Source organism: Odocoileus virginianus, chromosome 6, assembly GCF_023699985.2.
Source record: "Odocoileus virginianus isolate 20LAN1187 ecotype Illinois chromosome 6, Ovbor_1.2, whole genome shotgun sequence".
NCBI lineage: Eukaryota > Metazoa > Chordata > Mammalia > Artiodactyla > Cervidae > Odocoileus > Odocoileus virginianus.
Window position 1 is genome coordinate 59,260,619 of NC_069679.1, and position 16,376 is coordinate 59,276,994.

A 16,376-nucleotide genomic window follows, 5' to 3' on the forward strand; every position below is an offset into this window, starting at 1 on the left:
TAGATGAATTCACAGTCGAGGCAAGCTGTGCCAGATGAATTCCCTTGGGAACATACATCAGTAAACTCTTCATTTTTCATTATGTTCTAAAATCACTTTGGTATGAAAAGAGCTACAGGAATCCAAGTTAGTCTTATGATATACTAGTGTACAGATTTTGTTCTTTTTATTGTTGTTCAGTTGCTCAGTCATGTCCAACTCTTTATGACCCCATGGACTGCAACACACCAGGCTTCCCTGTCCTTCACTGTCTCCTGGAGTTTGCTTAAACTCATTTCTGTTGAGTTGATGGTGCCATCCAACCATCTCATCCTCTGTTGCCCGCTTCTCCTGCCTTCAGTCTTTCCCAGCATCAGGGCCTTTTCCAGTGAGTCAGTTCCTCACATCAGGTGGCCAAAGTATTGGAGCTTCAACTTCAGCATCAGTCCTTCCAGTGAATATTCAGGACTGATTTCCTTCAGAATTGACTGGTTGGAACTCCTTGCAGTCCAAGGGACTCTCAAGAGTCTTCTCCAACACCACAGGTCAAACACATCAATTCTTTGGCGCTCGGCATTCTTTATGGTCTAACTCTCACATCCATACATGACTACTGGGAAAACCATAGCTTTGACTATATGGACCTTTGTTGGCAAAGTAATATCTCTGCTTTTTAGGTTGGTCATAGCTTTTCTTCCAAGAAGCAAGTGTCTTTTAATTTCATGGATGGAGTCACCATCTGCAGTGATTTTGGAGTCCAAAAAAATAAAATCTCTCACTGTTTCCATTGTTCCCCCATCTATTTGCCATGAAGTGCTGGGACCGGATGCCATGATCTTAGTTTTTTGAATGTTGAGATTTAAGCCACTTTGGGAAGTCATAGTTTTCATCTGTTGTTCCTTAATTGGAATGTAAACTTGATACATTAATTGCAGTCCCCAACTTTTTTGGCACCAGGGACCAGTTTCATGGAGGACAGTTTTTCCACAGATTGGGTGGAAGGTGGAGGGTGGGATGGTTTTGGGATGATTCAAGTACATTACATTTATTGTGCACTTTATTATTATTACATCAGCTCTACTTCAGATCATCAGACATTAGACCCTGGAGATTGGGGATCTCTGGTGTAAAGGATTGCTTGGTAATTAAGCAGAGGAACTCAGACTGCACAAAGACTTCAAAGATATATCTAGAATAGTCTCAAAGTGTTCAGTTGTCTGAAAGCCAAAAATTGTAGTTTAATGAAGGAATTGATATCAAAATTTTTAAATTGCCATGAGTTTAAAAATTCTTTTCAATTGACAAACTTATAAAACTCAAAAGAGAAAATTCTGTTCATATAAAGGACATGGTTAATTGACAGAGAAGAAAAAAATAGAGTATATATTCCCCTGATACTGTGGTATTTTTGAAGAAATTAACTTAATGAGTTCATAGAGAAATGTTTGGAAGAGTATGAGAATGTGCAGTATATCACAAAAGGAAGTGGGAATGTAGATATGGGCTTAAATGTGTTCAGTGCTAAAATTCCTGTGGGATAGATGTGAACTATTGCCAGTATACAGTTAATTTAAAGATGAGCAAAAAATGATCCTAAATCTAGAACTTTATAAACAAATTATTTAGGGCCTGAGAAGAACTGATGGTTTGTGATACAGGGGAAGTTGATATAGGGGGTTTTGCTTGCTTATATATGCTGTGCTTTTGAATTGAACTTTGCAGTACATCCAGAAATCTAGTAGGATTGGCAATAGATCTTGATTTCAATGGACAGTATACATTTCTTTGAGGTCCTGTCTGCTTAGAGATAGTGAGATGTTCAAGATGGTTTTCAAAGTTTTCTTCTTGTCTTCTGATTCACTAAACAAACCCAGAAAAGCTTTAGATAAAACCATAAACCATTTTATTCCTTCTAGTCCTAAATGTATATTTTATCTCATCAAGACCATTCCATATGTCCTTTTATTCAAGTTGTTAAATTTACATTTTTTACTCCATGTTAGGTACTTTGTTATCAATCCATTTATTTCTGGGTGCTTCTTAATTTGGAGCAGGGACTGAAATGGGGTTGGGGGCTAAGGGAGAGACAGAGGAAAAAATCATGAAAGCTTTATTTTATTTTAATACAAATTCTGCAAAACCGTCTCTGAACTAATAATGTTATTGAGAAAATGGTTATGAGTCCCCTTGGCCTTGATGATTTTCATTACTCTGAGTCCTAAAGAGATGTTGAGAGGTATGTATCTACTTAGCTTTTGGCTTCAATTTAAAATCTGATTATTTAACTTAATCCTCAGGCTGCCATGTGTGAATTACACAGTCAGCAAATTGCACTACTTGCCAACTCTTTACATGTCCCTATCCAAACCAGTATAGGTTTTTAAGACAGGGAGGATAATTTGATCTCAATAAGTGGTATGGTTTAGGTAAGCTTTCAAGTGTAATTTCGAAAATGTGTTTCAGTAATGGCTAGAACAATCTGGTAGTTTGTACAAATAAATGTACTCGAGGATATATATTGATGTACTGGGAATCATTTAAATACCATTTGCTCTCATAAAACATATGTCACACAGCCTGCGGGAGGTGAATGCCCAATACATGGATCATGAATTGCATTTCTAAACTGTCCTCAACTCTTTTTATCTGCTAGGCTTGAAATTCCCCCTTTTCCACATGCTTTTCCTCTGGAATTTCAAAGTGTTTCTTGATTTGTGTTGTAGGAGCTCAGTACCAGTTACATCTTTTAGTTACGATTTTCTGGCTCATGGATGAAGGAAAAAAAAAATGTATATATATATAAACACTTATATTTTAGAAAACCAAATTACTAAAAAAGTTGAAATTTTCCACCTCTTGTCTAATGTTAAATAAATCCACTGGAAACATCATACAGCTGCTAGCTGTTTATTTCGTTACACAATGTAATATTTAAGAACTAAACTGAACCAAACGAAGGTCACCTAGAGTATATACTTGTGTTGTTTTCAGGAAAGATGGACATTTCTTGGATATAGAAGAAAAAAACAAGTCCTTTGCCATCTTTTAAACAATCAGTTTAGTTTATTCACCTAGGACACTCATGTTAAATCCACTGTGAGCATGCACCTTTACACCGTCAGAGAGCAGGAGGGCACAGGCATTGGATCTGGCTTTTTCACTCAAGATCCCCAGCGCCTCGAGCAGGGCCTGGTCCTGAGTGCATGGTCAGTAAATGCCTGTGGCCTGGATGAATAACTCACTACTGAAGGTTTATACATGATATGCTCAGGAAGATTTGAAGAAATTTATGTGTGCATGCGTGAATTAATGACGGCTGAATCATCCAACAGTTGGATTCCTGTTCTGAATTATTCTTGAGGTAATCGTGATAGGTTTGGGCTGGTTCCTGTACTCTTCCTGCATCCATGTCCACCTTTTGTTGTTCTCTCTACTCTTCTTCTTCTGGATGTCAGTTTCCAGGGGAGCACTGAAGGGTAGCAGGTTAAAAAGCTAAGGGTGTTGTTGTTATTCAGTTGTGTCCGACTCTTTGTGACCACAAGAACTGCAGCACACCAGGCTTCCCTGTCCTTCACTGTCTCCCTGAGTTTGCTCAAACTCATGTCCATTGAGTCAATGATGCCATCCAACCATCTTGTCCTCTCATCCCCTTCTCCTCCTGTCTCAATCTTTCCCAGCATCAGGGTCTTTTCCAATGAGTCAGTTCTTCACATCAGGTGGTCAAAGTATTGGAGCTTCAGCATTCTTCTCTAAGAAATATTTCCTGTCCTTGGCAGTCTCTCCACCCTATGTTACATGGTGGAACAAGTAAATAGCTGCAGTATAGGACGAGGCCCATTGTGCTAGATACCTTTTGACCCAACTGAGAAGTGCCAGCTGAACTGCTTAGCAAGTCTCGGCAGGCGGGGAGAGGCCTGGGTGGGAGCAGTGCTGCTGTCACTGCAGAAGAGGGACGCGTGTGGAGCTTGGCTTCACAGCTACCCACAGGGCCTTTCTTGTCTCTCACTCTACAAGCTGACCCTGGCTCAGGAGACCAAGTCCCCCCATTCAAGCAGGAAAACACTGCTTAGAAACCCTCTCAATTAAGCCTTGTCAACAGAAGTTGTCCCAGATTACAAATATAAAAATTGGAAATTTGGGTGGCTGGATTGCTATTGGGAGTTGATTTTAGCATGTATTTAGAACAGGGTGATTTACTTTAGATTATTGGAAAACTGCTGGTGATACAGACTAATTAAAAGTTAGTCTAATGAGTTTCTAGTTGAAATAACACAAAGAAGCTAAATAAGAAGCCTACAGGTTTCGCAGCAGACTTTTGTCTAGCAGACGGGATATAGTTTGCATTGCCTGCTATTCAGAGTAGGAAAGGAAATAGTGTAAAACAATTAACTGTGGGTAGTAAGAAACTAAAAATTATTTCTATTAGTCAGCCTTTGCTTGTGGGATTTCTCAGTTATTATTTTTATATGTCGAATGAAAACACATCTGTAAGACACAGAGAACATTATTGTGTAGGTGGTGGTGAGTCATATTATGGTGTTTTGTGTAATGACTAAGAACGCTGGCAGAAATCTTACAGGCTGAAAACCTTTAAGGTTTGTTCTCTGTGTACACATCTCTTCAGGGACTTAACACTCTGTTGTTTTCCATTTATGTCTGTCTTGACTGGTTAGGGACAGGTAATAATTCACTGAACTCTCCTCTATTTAAACCAACAAAGGGCTTATCTAACTTTCGGGTTTCCAGCCACCCCTATGAAAATAAAATACTGTTCTCAAGGTCATGGTGGTTAAATTTTAAGAGCTGTGATGGCATTTCATGACTCGTGGATGTGGTGGCTGTTTGCTCTTGCAAGAATGGATGTTCATAAATTTAATGAATTATTGCAGCTGAAAGGTACATTTTCTCCATACATTTATAGAAGTCTAATTTTGCTGCTGTTAAAGTGTCAGCCTTCAGTCCTCTGTCTGCTATGTCTGGCCCTTTCCCCTTTATGTGGTACTTAAATCCCTTATAATTATACAGTGGAAGTGAGAAATAGATTTAAGGGACTAGATCTGATAGAGTGCCTGATGAACTATGGTCAGAGGTTTGTGACATTGTACAGGAGACAGGGATCAAAACCATCCACATGGAAAAGAAATGCATGAAAGCCAAATAGCTGTCTGAGGAGGCCTTACAAATAGCTGTGAAAAGAAGAGAAGTGAAAAGCAAAGGAGAAAAGGAAAGATATTCCCATTTGAATGCAGAGTTCCAAAGAATAGCAAAAAGAGATAAGAAAGCCTCAGCGATCAGTGCAAAGAAATAGAGGAAAACAACAGAATGGGAAAGACTAGAGATCTCTTCAAGAAAATTAGAGATACCAAGGGAACATTTCATGCAAAGATGGGTTCGATAAAGGACAGAAATGGTATGGACCTAACAGAAGCAGACAATATTAAGAAGAGGTGGCAAGAACACACAGAACTGTACAAAAAAGATCTTCATGGCCCAGATAATTACGATGGGGTGATCACTCACCTAGAGCCAGACATCCTGGAATGTGAGGTCAAGTGGGCCTTAGAAAGCATCACTATGAACAAAGCTAGTGGAGGTGATGAAATTCCAGTTGAGCTATTTCAAATCCTGAAAGATGAGGCTGTGAAAGTGCTGCACTCAGTATGCCAGCAAATTGGAAAACTCAGCAGTGACCACAGGACTGGAAACGGTCAGTTTTCATTCCAATCCCAAAGAAAGGCAATGCCAAAGAATGCTCAAACTACCACACAATTGCACTCATCTCACACGCTAGTAAAGAGATGCTTAAAATTCTTCAAGCCAGGCTTCAGCAATATGTGAACCGAGAACTTCCAGATGTTCAAGCTGGATTTAGAAAAGGCGGAGGAACCATAGATCAAATGCCAACATCCGCTGGATCATCAAAAAAGCAAGAGAGTTCCATAAAAACATCTATTTCTGCTTTATTGACTATGCCAAAGCCTTTGACTGTGTGGATCACAATAAGCTGTGGAAAATTCTGAAAGAGATGGGAATATCAGACCACCTGACCCGCCTCTTGAGAAACCTATATGCAGGTCAGGAACCAACAGTTAGAACTGGACATGGAACAACAGACTGGTTCCAAATAGGAAAAGGAGTACATCAAGGCTGTATATTTTCACCCTGCTTATTTAACTTATATGCAGAGCACATCATGAGAAACACTGGGTTGGATGAAGAACAAGCTGGAATCAAGATTGCCAGGAGAAATATCAATAACCTCAGATATGCAGATGACACCACCCTTATGGCAGAAAATGAAGAGGAACTAAAAAGCCTCTTGATGAAAGTGAAAGAGGAGAGTGAAAAAGTTGGCCTAAAGCTCAACATTCAGAAAACTAAGATCATGGCATCTGTTCCCATCACTTCATGGCAAATAGGTGGGGAAACAATGGAAACAGTGGCTGACTTTATTTTGGGGGCCTCCAAAATCACTGCAGATGGTGATTGCAGCCATAAAATTAAAAGACGCTTACTCCTTGGAAGGAAAGTTATGACCAACCTAGGTAGCATATTAAAAAGCAAGAGACATTACTTTGCCAACAAAGGTCCATCTAGTCAAGGCTATGGTTTTTCCAGTGGTCATGTATGGATGTGAGAGTTGGACTGTGAAGATAGCTGAGTGCCGAAGAATTGATGCTTTTGAACTGTGGTGTTGGAGGAGACTGTTGAGAGTCCCTTGGACTACAAGGAGATCCAACCAGTCCATCCTAAAGGAGATCAGTCCTGGGTGTTCATTGGAAGGACTGATGCTGAAGCTGAAACTTCAATACTTTGGCCACCTCATGCAAAGAGTTGACTCATTGAAAAAGACCCTGATACTGGGAGGGATTGGGGGCAGGAGGAGAAGGGGACGACAGAGGATGAGATAGCTGGATGGCATCACCGACTTGACGGACATGAGTTTGAGTAAACTCTGGGAGTTGGTGATGGACAGAGAGGCCTGGCGTGCTGAGATTCATGGGGTCGCAAAGAGTCGGACACAACTGAGCAACTGAACTGAACTGATCACTGTGTCATGTGAATTAAGGCCTGACCATTTGTCCCCCCAAAAGGATTTGTCTTGTATGTGGCAGTGTTGAGTTGTGGGTTGGGAGATGAGGTTAGACGTGGGAGGTGAGAGTGGATGAGGGAGAGGGCTAAACCCAGAGAAGGCACCGCTGCTGTTGGGTTTATGTGAGGTGAACCAGGGGGTTGCCGCCTGCTGGACAAGTGGGAGACTTTTGGTGAGTGGGGTCAGGATGGGTAACTTGGGCCTGTTTGCTGTGGGTAAATACCTGGTGTGTCTAATTTGAAGGAGAAAAGTTACCCTGGTATGAATAATGTTAAAAAGTGCTGTGAGCTCTGTGCATTGAGTCAGTTGGATGATTACCTTTTCAAGGACCATTTAAAAGTCAAAGCCAAACAACCCCAAAACAGAGACATAAACACACAAAACTGTGTGTGATTGGCAGGGTAACCCCAAGGCCCTGTCTCTCTTAGTTCTCCCTCTCTTCGTGTCTTTAATCGGTTTCCCCCAGCATTCAGTATGTGTCTTTAGAGTTAGCTTAACTCATTAGAAATAGAAATCCTGAATTCCTTCATTAGAGATTTCTCTTGTTAGCTGAAAACTCACTTGTTGTTGGCTCACTGAAATCTATTGACTTGGTAGATGTTCAAAAAATAAGTCCTTTAAATATCTCATTGAAGGTGTTATAAATAATTCCGTATTTTAGCCTCACTCACATCTCTGTAAAGAGCTTTTCAACTCATTTAAGACCCTTATTGTATATTATTTCAAAATTCCTTCCTTTGCTTTATCTAGTGAATCAATCCATTTCCTCAGATTTATTTGCACTGTGCCAATTGTTTTCTCATTTATATAGATTATAGAGTTGACTGCTTACTCTAGAGTATAGAGCTGGTGGGGTTTCTTTGTGCAGAATCTTTCCAAGTGGGGTTAATAACATGCTTTGTGAGAGATGAAGCCAGAACTTTCGTTCCCACAGCTGGACCTCCTTCAGCATTCTTTTCTTCTTAATAAAAAAAAAGTCTAATTATTATGTTTTCTCCAAGATAATAAAAAATAGGAAATAAGTGTTTTATAAAGATATGAAAAACATAATTGGTATCTTCCCACAGAAGAAAAGCCTTTGTTGGTTTCCATTTTTAAGAAACTTGCACTTTCTGTGGAGAAAAATGATGCTTGGTACAGATGTTTCTTTCTTTACCATTCACTAAATCATTTTTCTTTAACTTTTAAAGCCCTATCCAAGAAAGAATAATATGGGGAAAAAAATTCTTTGGTCAATGAAAGGAGCTAGGCCATCTCAGTCTAAGGTATAGTAGCAGGAACTACATTTATTCTATTTATCTTTGGATTAATTGCCAGCCCTCAAAACAATATCTGACATAGCCAGATTCCAAAAATTGGTAGTTGGGGGAGAAAGGTGAGAGGTTAGAAGGTGATCTAGAAGCAACTGGGATGCTTTCTGGGGTTGTGCTAAATACATTTGTTAATCTTAGTGAAAATTTTTGAAAAAAATCTTAGTGAAAAAGATTGAGGGCAAGAGAAAAAAAGGGGGGGGGGACGACAAAGGATGAGATGGTTGGATGGCATCACTGACTCAATGGACTTGAGTTTCAGCAAACTCCGGGAGCTGGTGAAGGAGGGGAAGCCTGGAGTACTGCAGTCCATGGGCTCGCAAAGAGTCGGATAGGATTTAGCGACTGAACAACAAGTGAAAAACTTGACTATTAACCCACAGAGAAGCCATACTCTTCTCTAGATCGCCACTCAGGAAAAACAAAAAACACTGAAAAGTTTCTTCGGGACTTAAATTGTTATATTAACCTATCACCTAATTTAATCTTAAGGGACATTGCGGGAAATATTGCCCATCTCTTGGTCTAAATGGAATGCATACTATTGGAGTCTACATAATTTTCAAGGGAAGGACAAGAATTATTTCGTGGAAGTGATCATGGTTTCAAACAGAAACTGTATCTAAAGTTGTAACATTTCTCAGATTGAACCACTTACTCTAAAGAGGTTCACTTTTTCCCTTTCCCACCTCTTCATACATTTTTTCAATGTTTTTTTTTTTTTTTCTAAATTGATTCCTTGTTTTAGTTAACTGTTCAACCAGAACGATCTTTCCTTACTATGTACACACAATATTTTCTCTATTCTGAAATTTTTTGTTTTCCTGGGGTTCCATTAACCAGGCTTGATTTTTTTTTTTTTAAAGAACTTTATTGAGATATAACTTACATGCTGTAGAACTGACCTCTTGTAAGTGTACAGTTCAATGCATTTTAGTAAATTTATGCAGTTTTGCAGTCATCATCACAATCCAGCTCTAGAATAATTCCATCACCTTATCTCCTCTTGGGTCCATTTGCAATTAATCTCTGTTCCTGCCTCTGGCCCCAAGCAACCACTGATCTGCTTTCTGCTTCTATAGATTGACTTTTTTTTTCTTTAAAAATTCATGTAAAGAGATACTATCTGAGATGCCGTGATCCTAATTGTTTTGTTTTCCATGATTGCCTCTTTCAGTGTTTGAATTATCAAAGTGAAAAATCTCTTATAATATTACTTTGAAGTAATTTCATAGCTTTGAAGAAACTAATGTATGAGATGATTTCAAATTAGTTTATACTCTGTTCTTTTTCCTCCTTTCATCAATTGTGCTTTCATTCCCCAGCTTGCCCAACAGTGTATCTAAATGAGTGCAGCTAGCTGCAAAAGAGAGTAGCCAAAAGCAGCCCATCCATTTTGCAACCAAAGAACGACCCCAGGAGTAGTGTCTGTGAAATACAGATTCAAACATAGGAGGTAAAGCTAAAGCTAGCAGATTCCCTAAGAAACCATAGAGTTTTGTTTTATCTACAGCTTGCAAAGATTGCTTACAGAAAATAAAAAGCACTAACTTTAATAAAAGAAAAAATATTATGAAGTTATATTTCATAAAAAACACTTAGTGATCAAAATAGACTTAACAAAATGAAAAGGCACAGGTGAGGCAAAATACTGTCCGTACATACCTCTGACAAAGGACATGTTTTGCAACAATAAGACAGGCAATTCATAAGTGGGCAAAAGATGTGAATAGATATCTCAAAAAAGAATACGTGTGAATGTCATGTGAGCTTGTGAAAAGGCATACTCAGCATCAGGTGTCATCAGGAAAATACAAAATAAAACTGCATTGAGGTACCACTTCACATAAGCTGTGCTGTCCCTTCAGTAGTGTCTGACTCTGTGTGACCCCATGGACTGTAGCCCACCAGGCTCCTCTGTCCACGGGATTCTCCAGGCAAGAATACTGGAGTGAGTAACCATTCCCTTCTTCAGGGGATCTTCCTGACTCAGGAATCTAACCTGCATCTTTTATGTCTTCTGCGTTTGCAAGCAGGTTCTTTACCACTTGCGCCACCTGGAAAGCCCTCAGTTCAGTTCAGTCACTCAGTCATGTCCGACTCTTTGCGACCCCATGAATCACAGCATGCCAGGCCTCCCTGTCCATCACCAACTTCCGGAGTCCACCCAAACCCATGTCCATTGAGTTGGTGATGCCATCCAACCATCTCATCCTCTGTCGTCCCTTTCTCCTCCTGCCCTCAATCTTTCCCAGCATCTGGGTATTTTCCAATGAGTCAGCTCTTCACGTCAGGTGGCCAAAGAATTGGAGTTTCAGCTTCAACATCAGTCCTTCCAATGAACACCCAGGACTGATCTCCTTTAGGATGGACTGGTTGGATCTCCTTACTGCCCAGGGGGCTCTCAAGACTCTTCAGTACTGGCAACTAATGCAAAGATAAATAGAACAAATTTCATTCCCGCCATCTGGAGACAAGTCTAGGAAGAGAGTCAGACATGCGAATGTGATTGTAATTAATGCAAGTGTGATAACTGTGGCAATGTGATTAATGCCAAAAGGTTAGGAGAGCAGAGAGGGGTACCCCCACCCCCCAAGGTAAGTCAGGTAGGCTGCCTAGGGGACAACTGATCGCTTGCAAAAGCTTAGATACCGTGTAAAAGCCAGAATATTGGAGTGGGTAAACTTTCCCTTCTCTAGAGGATCTTCCCAACCCAGGGATTGAACCCAAGTCTCCTGCATTGCAGGCAGATTCTTTACCAGCTGAGCTGCAAGGAAAGCTCAAGAATATTGTAGGGTAGCCTTTCCCTTCTCCAGAGGATCTTCCAACCCAAGAATTGAGCCGGGGTCTCCTGAATTGCAGGCAGATTCTTTACCAACTGAGCTATCAGGGAAGCCCCCAAAGCTTAGATAAACAGGACTCATTCTTAGACATGGTGGGAAGGGCTCTTTGGAAAAAGATTTCAGAAATGGGCAACTTGTGATCCCAAGTCCTGAAAGTTAGCTGCTGGTGGAAGAGAAGGAGGAGGAGGAGGAGGTTGAGGTGGGGCAAGTCAGCAAAGGCCGTATCATGAAGGGCCCCCTACCTACCAGCTAAGGAATTTGGATTTTATCCTGAGAAGAAGAGGAATTGTTGAAGCCTTCTGTCATCATGTCTTCCTAACTGGAATCTAAATTCCATGCGACTGGGGTCTGTTATTCATCTTTGCATCCTTTGTAATGTCTGGCCATGGTCCTGGAATGGGTAGGACATGGAGTAGGTGTTGATTGATCTCTAAGGCTGTGTGATAGTCTCTTCGAGTCTTGCAGGCTTGTTTCAAGCTGTATTATTAAAACGGAGTGAGTCAGAGCAAAGAAACTTTTGGAATGGAGGGTCGGGGGTCTCATTACACTCTGGGCATTGTGCCTAGGCACTCCCAATTATTATTTAATCCATGTCACCCCTCCTCACTCAGATTTACCAGTGACCTCTGATTGCTCTTAAGATAAAGACCAGAGTTCACAGTGGCCTGCCTGCAAGGCTGCTGTTCACTATCTGGTGCTTTTGACCTGTTTAATTTCTGTTCATTTCTGAGGTGTCACTTCAGTCACAGCCTTCCCTGCCCCACGACTCCCTGGAGCAAATGGGCTCTGGCAGCTCAACTCTGTGCTCGTCCCTGGGATCATGTGATTATTTGATTTCTATTCTGCCCCTTCGAGCATATGAGCTCTGTGATACCTTTCTGTTCCTTGCACCTACAATGCCTAAATTTAGTGGATGCTTGAATTTTACATAATCCATAACAGCCAGACCTGGAACTCAGGGGTATCTGACAACAGAGTCTCCCTCTTGGTGCGAACAGACACTCAGCAGGCCCAGCGGGCCGCCAGTGCAGGTCAAGAGTGCGTTTTTCATACTGACCTCAGTGTCATGGTTCTCCCCACCTGTTGAGTGATCAACAGAATGAACAGGCTAGTGGTTAAGGACATGGGATCTGGAACCAGACAGTCTAGCCTCAAGTTCCTCCTCTACCATTTACTAGCTGTGTTACCTTAAACAGGCTGTTGAATCTGTCTGATTTTTTCCTGGAAATTTGGATAATACTACCCACTTTATAGGATTATTGTGAGGATAAACTAAATTAATCCATAAAAAACACTGCTACAAAGCACATAGAAAGTGCTCCGTAATTGTTAGCTGTTACTATTACCACTATCCATGTATTCCTTCCTGTTGTCTTACTGTAATCCCAGATTACATCCAGAGGGCCTGTGTGAGTGCATGCTCAGTTGTGTCCGACTCTCTGCGACCCCATGAACTGTAGCCTGCCAGGTTCCTCTGTCCATGGGATTTCCCAAGCAAGAATACTGGAGTGGGTTGCCATTTCCTCCTCTAGGGGATCCACCTGACCCAGGGATCAAACCCGCATCTCCTGCATCAGCAGGCAGATTCTTTACCCAGTGAGTCACCAGGGAAGCCTAGGGGGCCTATAGCAATTTTTAATTATTTTATGGAAATTCTCTTCTTGCATGAAGCCATCTGCTCTGAAGTTGTAATTCAGCTATGTCCTCTCAATTCAAAATTGGTCATTTGCGTCTTCAGCAGAAGTTTTCTAAGAGCAAAATATAGTAATATTAATACTTTTTGCTGTGAATTTCGAGGTTTTTAGATTCACATGTTTCTTCACACCTCTGCTCAGTTAGGAAAAACAGTAGTGCAGTGTAGTAAAGGATACAATATTAATAGCACTGTTCTCTCACAAATCAGAGCTTCCCATGTAGCTCAGCTGGTAAAGAATCTGCCTGCAATGTAGAAGACCCCAGTTTGATTCCTGGGTCGGGAAGATTGCCTAGAAAAGGGATAGGCTACCCCCGCCCCGCCTAGCATTCTTGAGTTTCTATTGTGGCTCAGCTGGTAAAGAATTCGCCTCCAGTGTGGGAGACCTGGGTTCGATCCCTGGTTTGGGAGGATCCCTGGAGAAGGGAATGGCTACCCACTGTTGTATTCTGGCCTGCTGAATTCCATGGACTGTATAGTCCATGGGGTCTCAAAGAGTCGGACATGACTGAATGACTTTCACTTTCACTTTTCTCTTACAAATCATAACCCTTTTCCCCAAAGTAAGCACCATATTATTGAGCTATTTAAATAACTGACCTGATTCCACAATCCCACCCCAAGAAAACCCTAGCTGTTGGGAAGTGCTTTATGTCGCCATGTCCCCCTATTCATCAGTAGATGAGAACAGGTGTAATTTTACAGGAAATTAAAAAAGGGAGAAAGGGAAAAAATACTTATTTCACATATGTAACAGTTGCATAACAAAATTTTAACATTTTTAACATGTTCCCTTATAATGGAATTTTCTGTAAATATTTTTTATTGTTTCCTTGGTTTTACATTGTTGAAATTCTTAACTAGTTTCTAGTGGTTAGTGTCTGAGTGTGTGTTTTAGTGGCTTAACTGCTTACCTTGCTCTTAAAAGAAAATAGCTGCTGATTTGTAGTTAAAGATGAGAGAACCAACCACAGTACATTTGCCCCTCCCTGTGCCAGGCATTACTACCTTCTGAGTTGATGTTACTAATCCGCACAGAGCCCTGCAAGAGAAATGACAGGCCCATCCTGGAGATGAGGAAACAGAGGCTTAATGAGATGGAGAGTTTTCCCTGGCAGCTGGCATGAATCAGACCTTGTGTGTCTAGGCCCTGGAGGTGCAGGGGTTAACAAGATCAGGGCGTAAGGGATAACGAGAAATAAGCCTGGCAATTAAGCTGGGGTTATAAATGGAAGACCTCAAAAGACTGGCTGAGGGATGTATAATTAATTTTGCAGGCAGTGTGGAACTAATGACATTTTGTACTTCCTCCCACCTTCTCAGTCCTCAACACTGGGCAATCAATGATGTAAGGAACCTTTCAGGCGATTCCACTGCTCAGTCAAGTCTGAGGACCACTGGTGTAACGCATCAGTGGCCATGATGTAGAAGGGACCGGAAGGGCAAAAGGGACCTGGGGAGGTTGGTGCCAGAGCCAAAGAGAGGTGATTAGGGCGTAAGTTTGGGTGGCTTCACTGGAAACAGAACAAAGGGAAAATGTGAGATTTCTTTTCAAGGAAGAAATGATGCTTGATGACCCAGCAGAGGCAGAACTGTAAGATGGGAGGCCCACAAGTGGTAGAGCTGCATTATATGCCTCAGTTAGCTGAACCTTATTATTGTGCCTTAATTTATAGTAATTTAGTGTGTCTCACACCCATCAATCTGCTGCTCTTAACTAGATTCAACTTTCCCTATAGGAATAAAAATGTACCAGATGCTCAATACCAATAATAATGTTGACCATGGATTGAGTTATTAAATGCCAAGAACTGTTCCCTATGCACTTTATAGTCATTATCTCATTGTTGTTCATTAGTTATAGATGTTCATAAATTGCCTTCCCTCAGTATCCAATCTAAGCTGCACACCACTATAAAATTAATGTTTCCAGACACTGATCTGAGAGACTGAGAGTCTGGGCTCAGGAGTCAGACAGCTCGAGGCTTAAACCCCAAGCCCCATCATTTTCCAGGCATATGTGGTCTTTGAGCAGGTTACTTACCCAACCTTCTGCCAAAACTTCCACCAGCTATATTACAACAAGTATTATTAATACACGGTGGGTGTGATCATGAGTGGAACTCTCAGGGTTATTGTGGGAACTAAATGAGAAAATTGACTGCACAGTGCTCGACACTGGGAGTACTGAATAAATACTGCTGATACAGATGTCACTCCCTTGCTTGCTCAGAACCTTCACTGGCTCTTCTTGGTCAAGAAAATAAACTCCTTAATCTGGCCTTGAAGATTGTCCACAGAGTCACTTACCTCCCAAACCTTTTATCTGATGGTTCTTTGCGTCAACCCAGTGCTTCGGCTAAGCTGGTCAGTGTCCCCCAGACACTCTAATTCATTACCACATCCCGACCCTTGGTTCTCTTCTTCTGCCCATCTCGTCACACCCCTCAGGGCCCATCCCGATTGTCCGTGTTTGTAGAGCCATCCTTGCCAGTCCTTCACCTGTGAAATGAGTAGATCCTTCCAAACTCTGGAGCTTTAAAGACCTTGCATGTTCGATGGACCCTCTGCAGCAGCACACGGGGCCCAGGACAATTCTGTCTGCGCTCAGCCTGCCTTCCCTACCCTTCAGTAAGTGCGGGGCCACGCTGGGGGCCCAGCCCAAGGCCAAGGACCTGCTTTCTTAGTGCTGGTAACAGACACTGGCACTTTGCAACTTCTTGGTCTTTCCTAAGTTCATTTGAATATGTGTTGGCTTTGTTTTCTCACTCCAATGATGCTGATAAAACTTCCCTTATAGGAATAACAATTAATTTGTAAAATAATTATTATTGCTTGTCTTCTCAGGATGAACTTGACCTCACAGACAAACACAGGGAAGCCATGTTTGCACTTCCAGCAGAGAAAAAATGGCAGATATACTGTAGCAAGAAAAAGGTAAGATGTTCATGATGGTCATGGTTAACTGGAAATTCATCATTGTTTTGATGCCCTTTGCTCTCCCATTTCACCACCAGGCTCCGGGCAGTTCTTTATAATGTAAAGATCAGATCGAATGTGCCCAGCTGTGGCCAGCTCCTTGGGTGCTGATTTTATCAACACCTCATTGCCACCCCCTCACCTCACACCATTATGCATAACTTTGTGTATGAGACCCCTAAATAATACCAGCTTACAGAAGGTTGAAGTGTTTTTCCAAAACTTGCCCTTTACATGAAAGTTTGTATGTAGGTAGGTGAGGACCAGCATTGTGGTTTCACAACTGTAGTTTTCTCCACTCTCTGTGACTACCTTTGAACAACTTTCTATTTTGCCATCTCTAAGATGTGGCCTTGTCCTCATGGTGTGAAGTGGCTGTCCGTCCATTTCACGTTCCAAACTGGGGATGGAGAAAAGGGGAAGGCACAGCTCCCCACCCCCACTCTTAGGGCCATACCGGGAGTCCAAGACCTGAATTC

The 16,376-nt window shown here is 41.5% G+C and overlaps 1 protein-coding gene across 3 annotated transcripts in view; it reads left to right on the forward strand.

Annotated features, from left to right (window-relative positions):
• The window catches only part of DAAM1 (dishevelled associated activator of morphogenesis 1), a 180,625-nt gene that overhangs the window by 82,925 nt on the left and 81,324 nt on the right, over positions 1-16,376 (forward strand). For all 3 annotated transcript variants that reach the window (XM_020910673.2, XM_020910674.2, XM_070469419.1), the window contains exon 3: positions 15,766-15,855. In XM_020910673.2, coding sequence (XP_020766332.1) covers positions 15,766-15,855 — 90 coding nt within the window. The remainder of the gene's footprint in view (positions 1-15,765; positions 15,856-16,376) is intronic.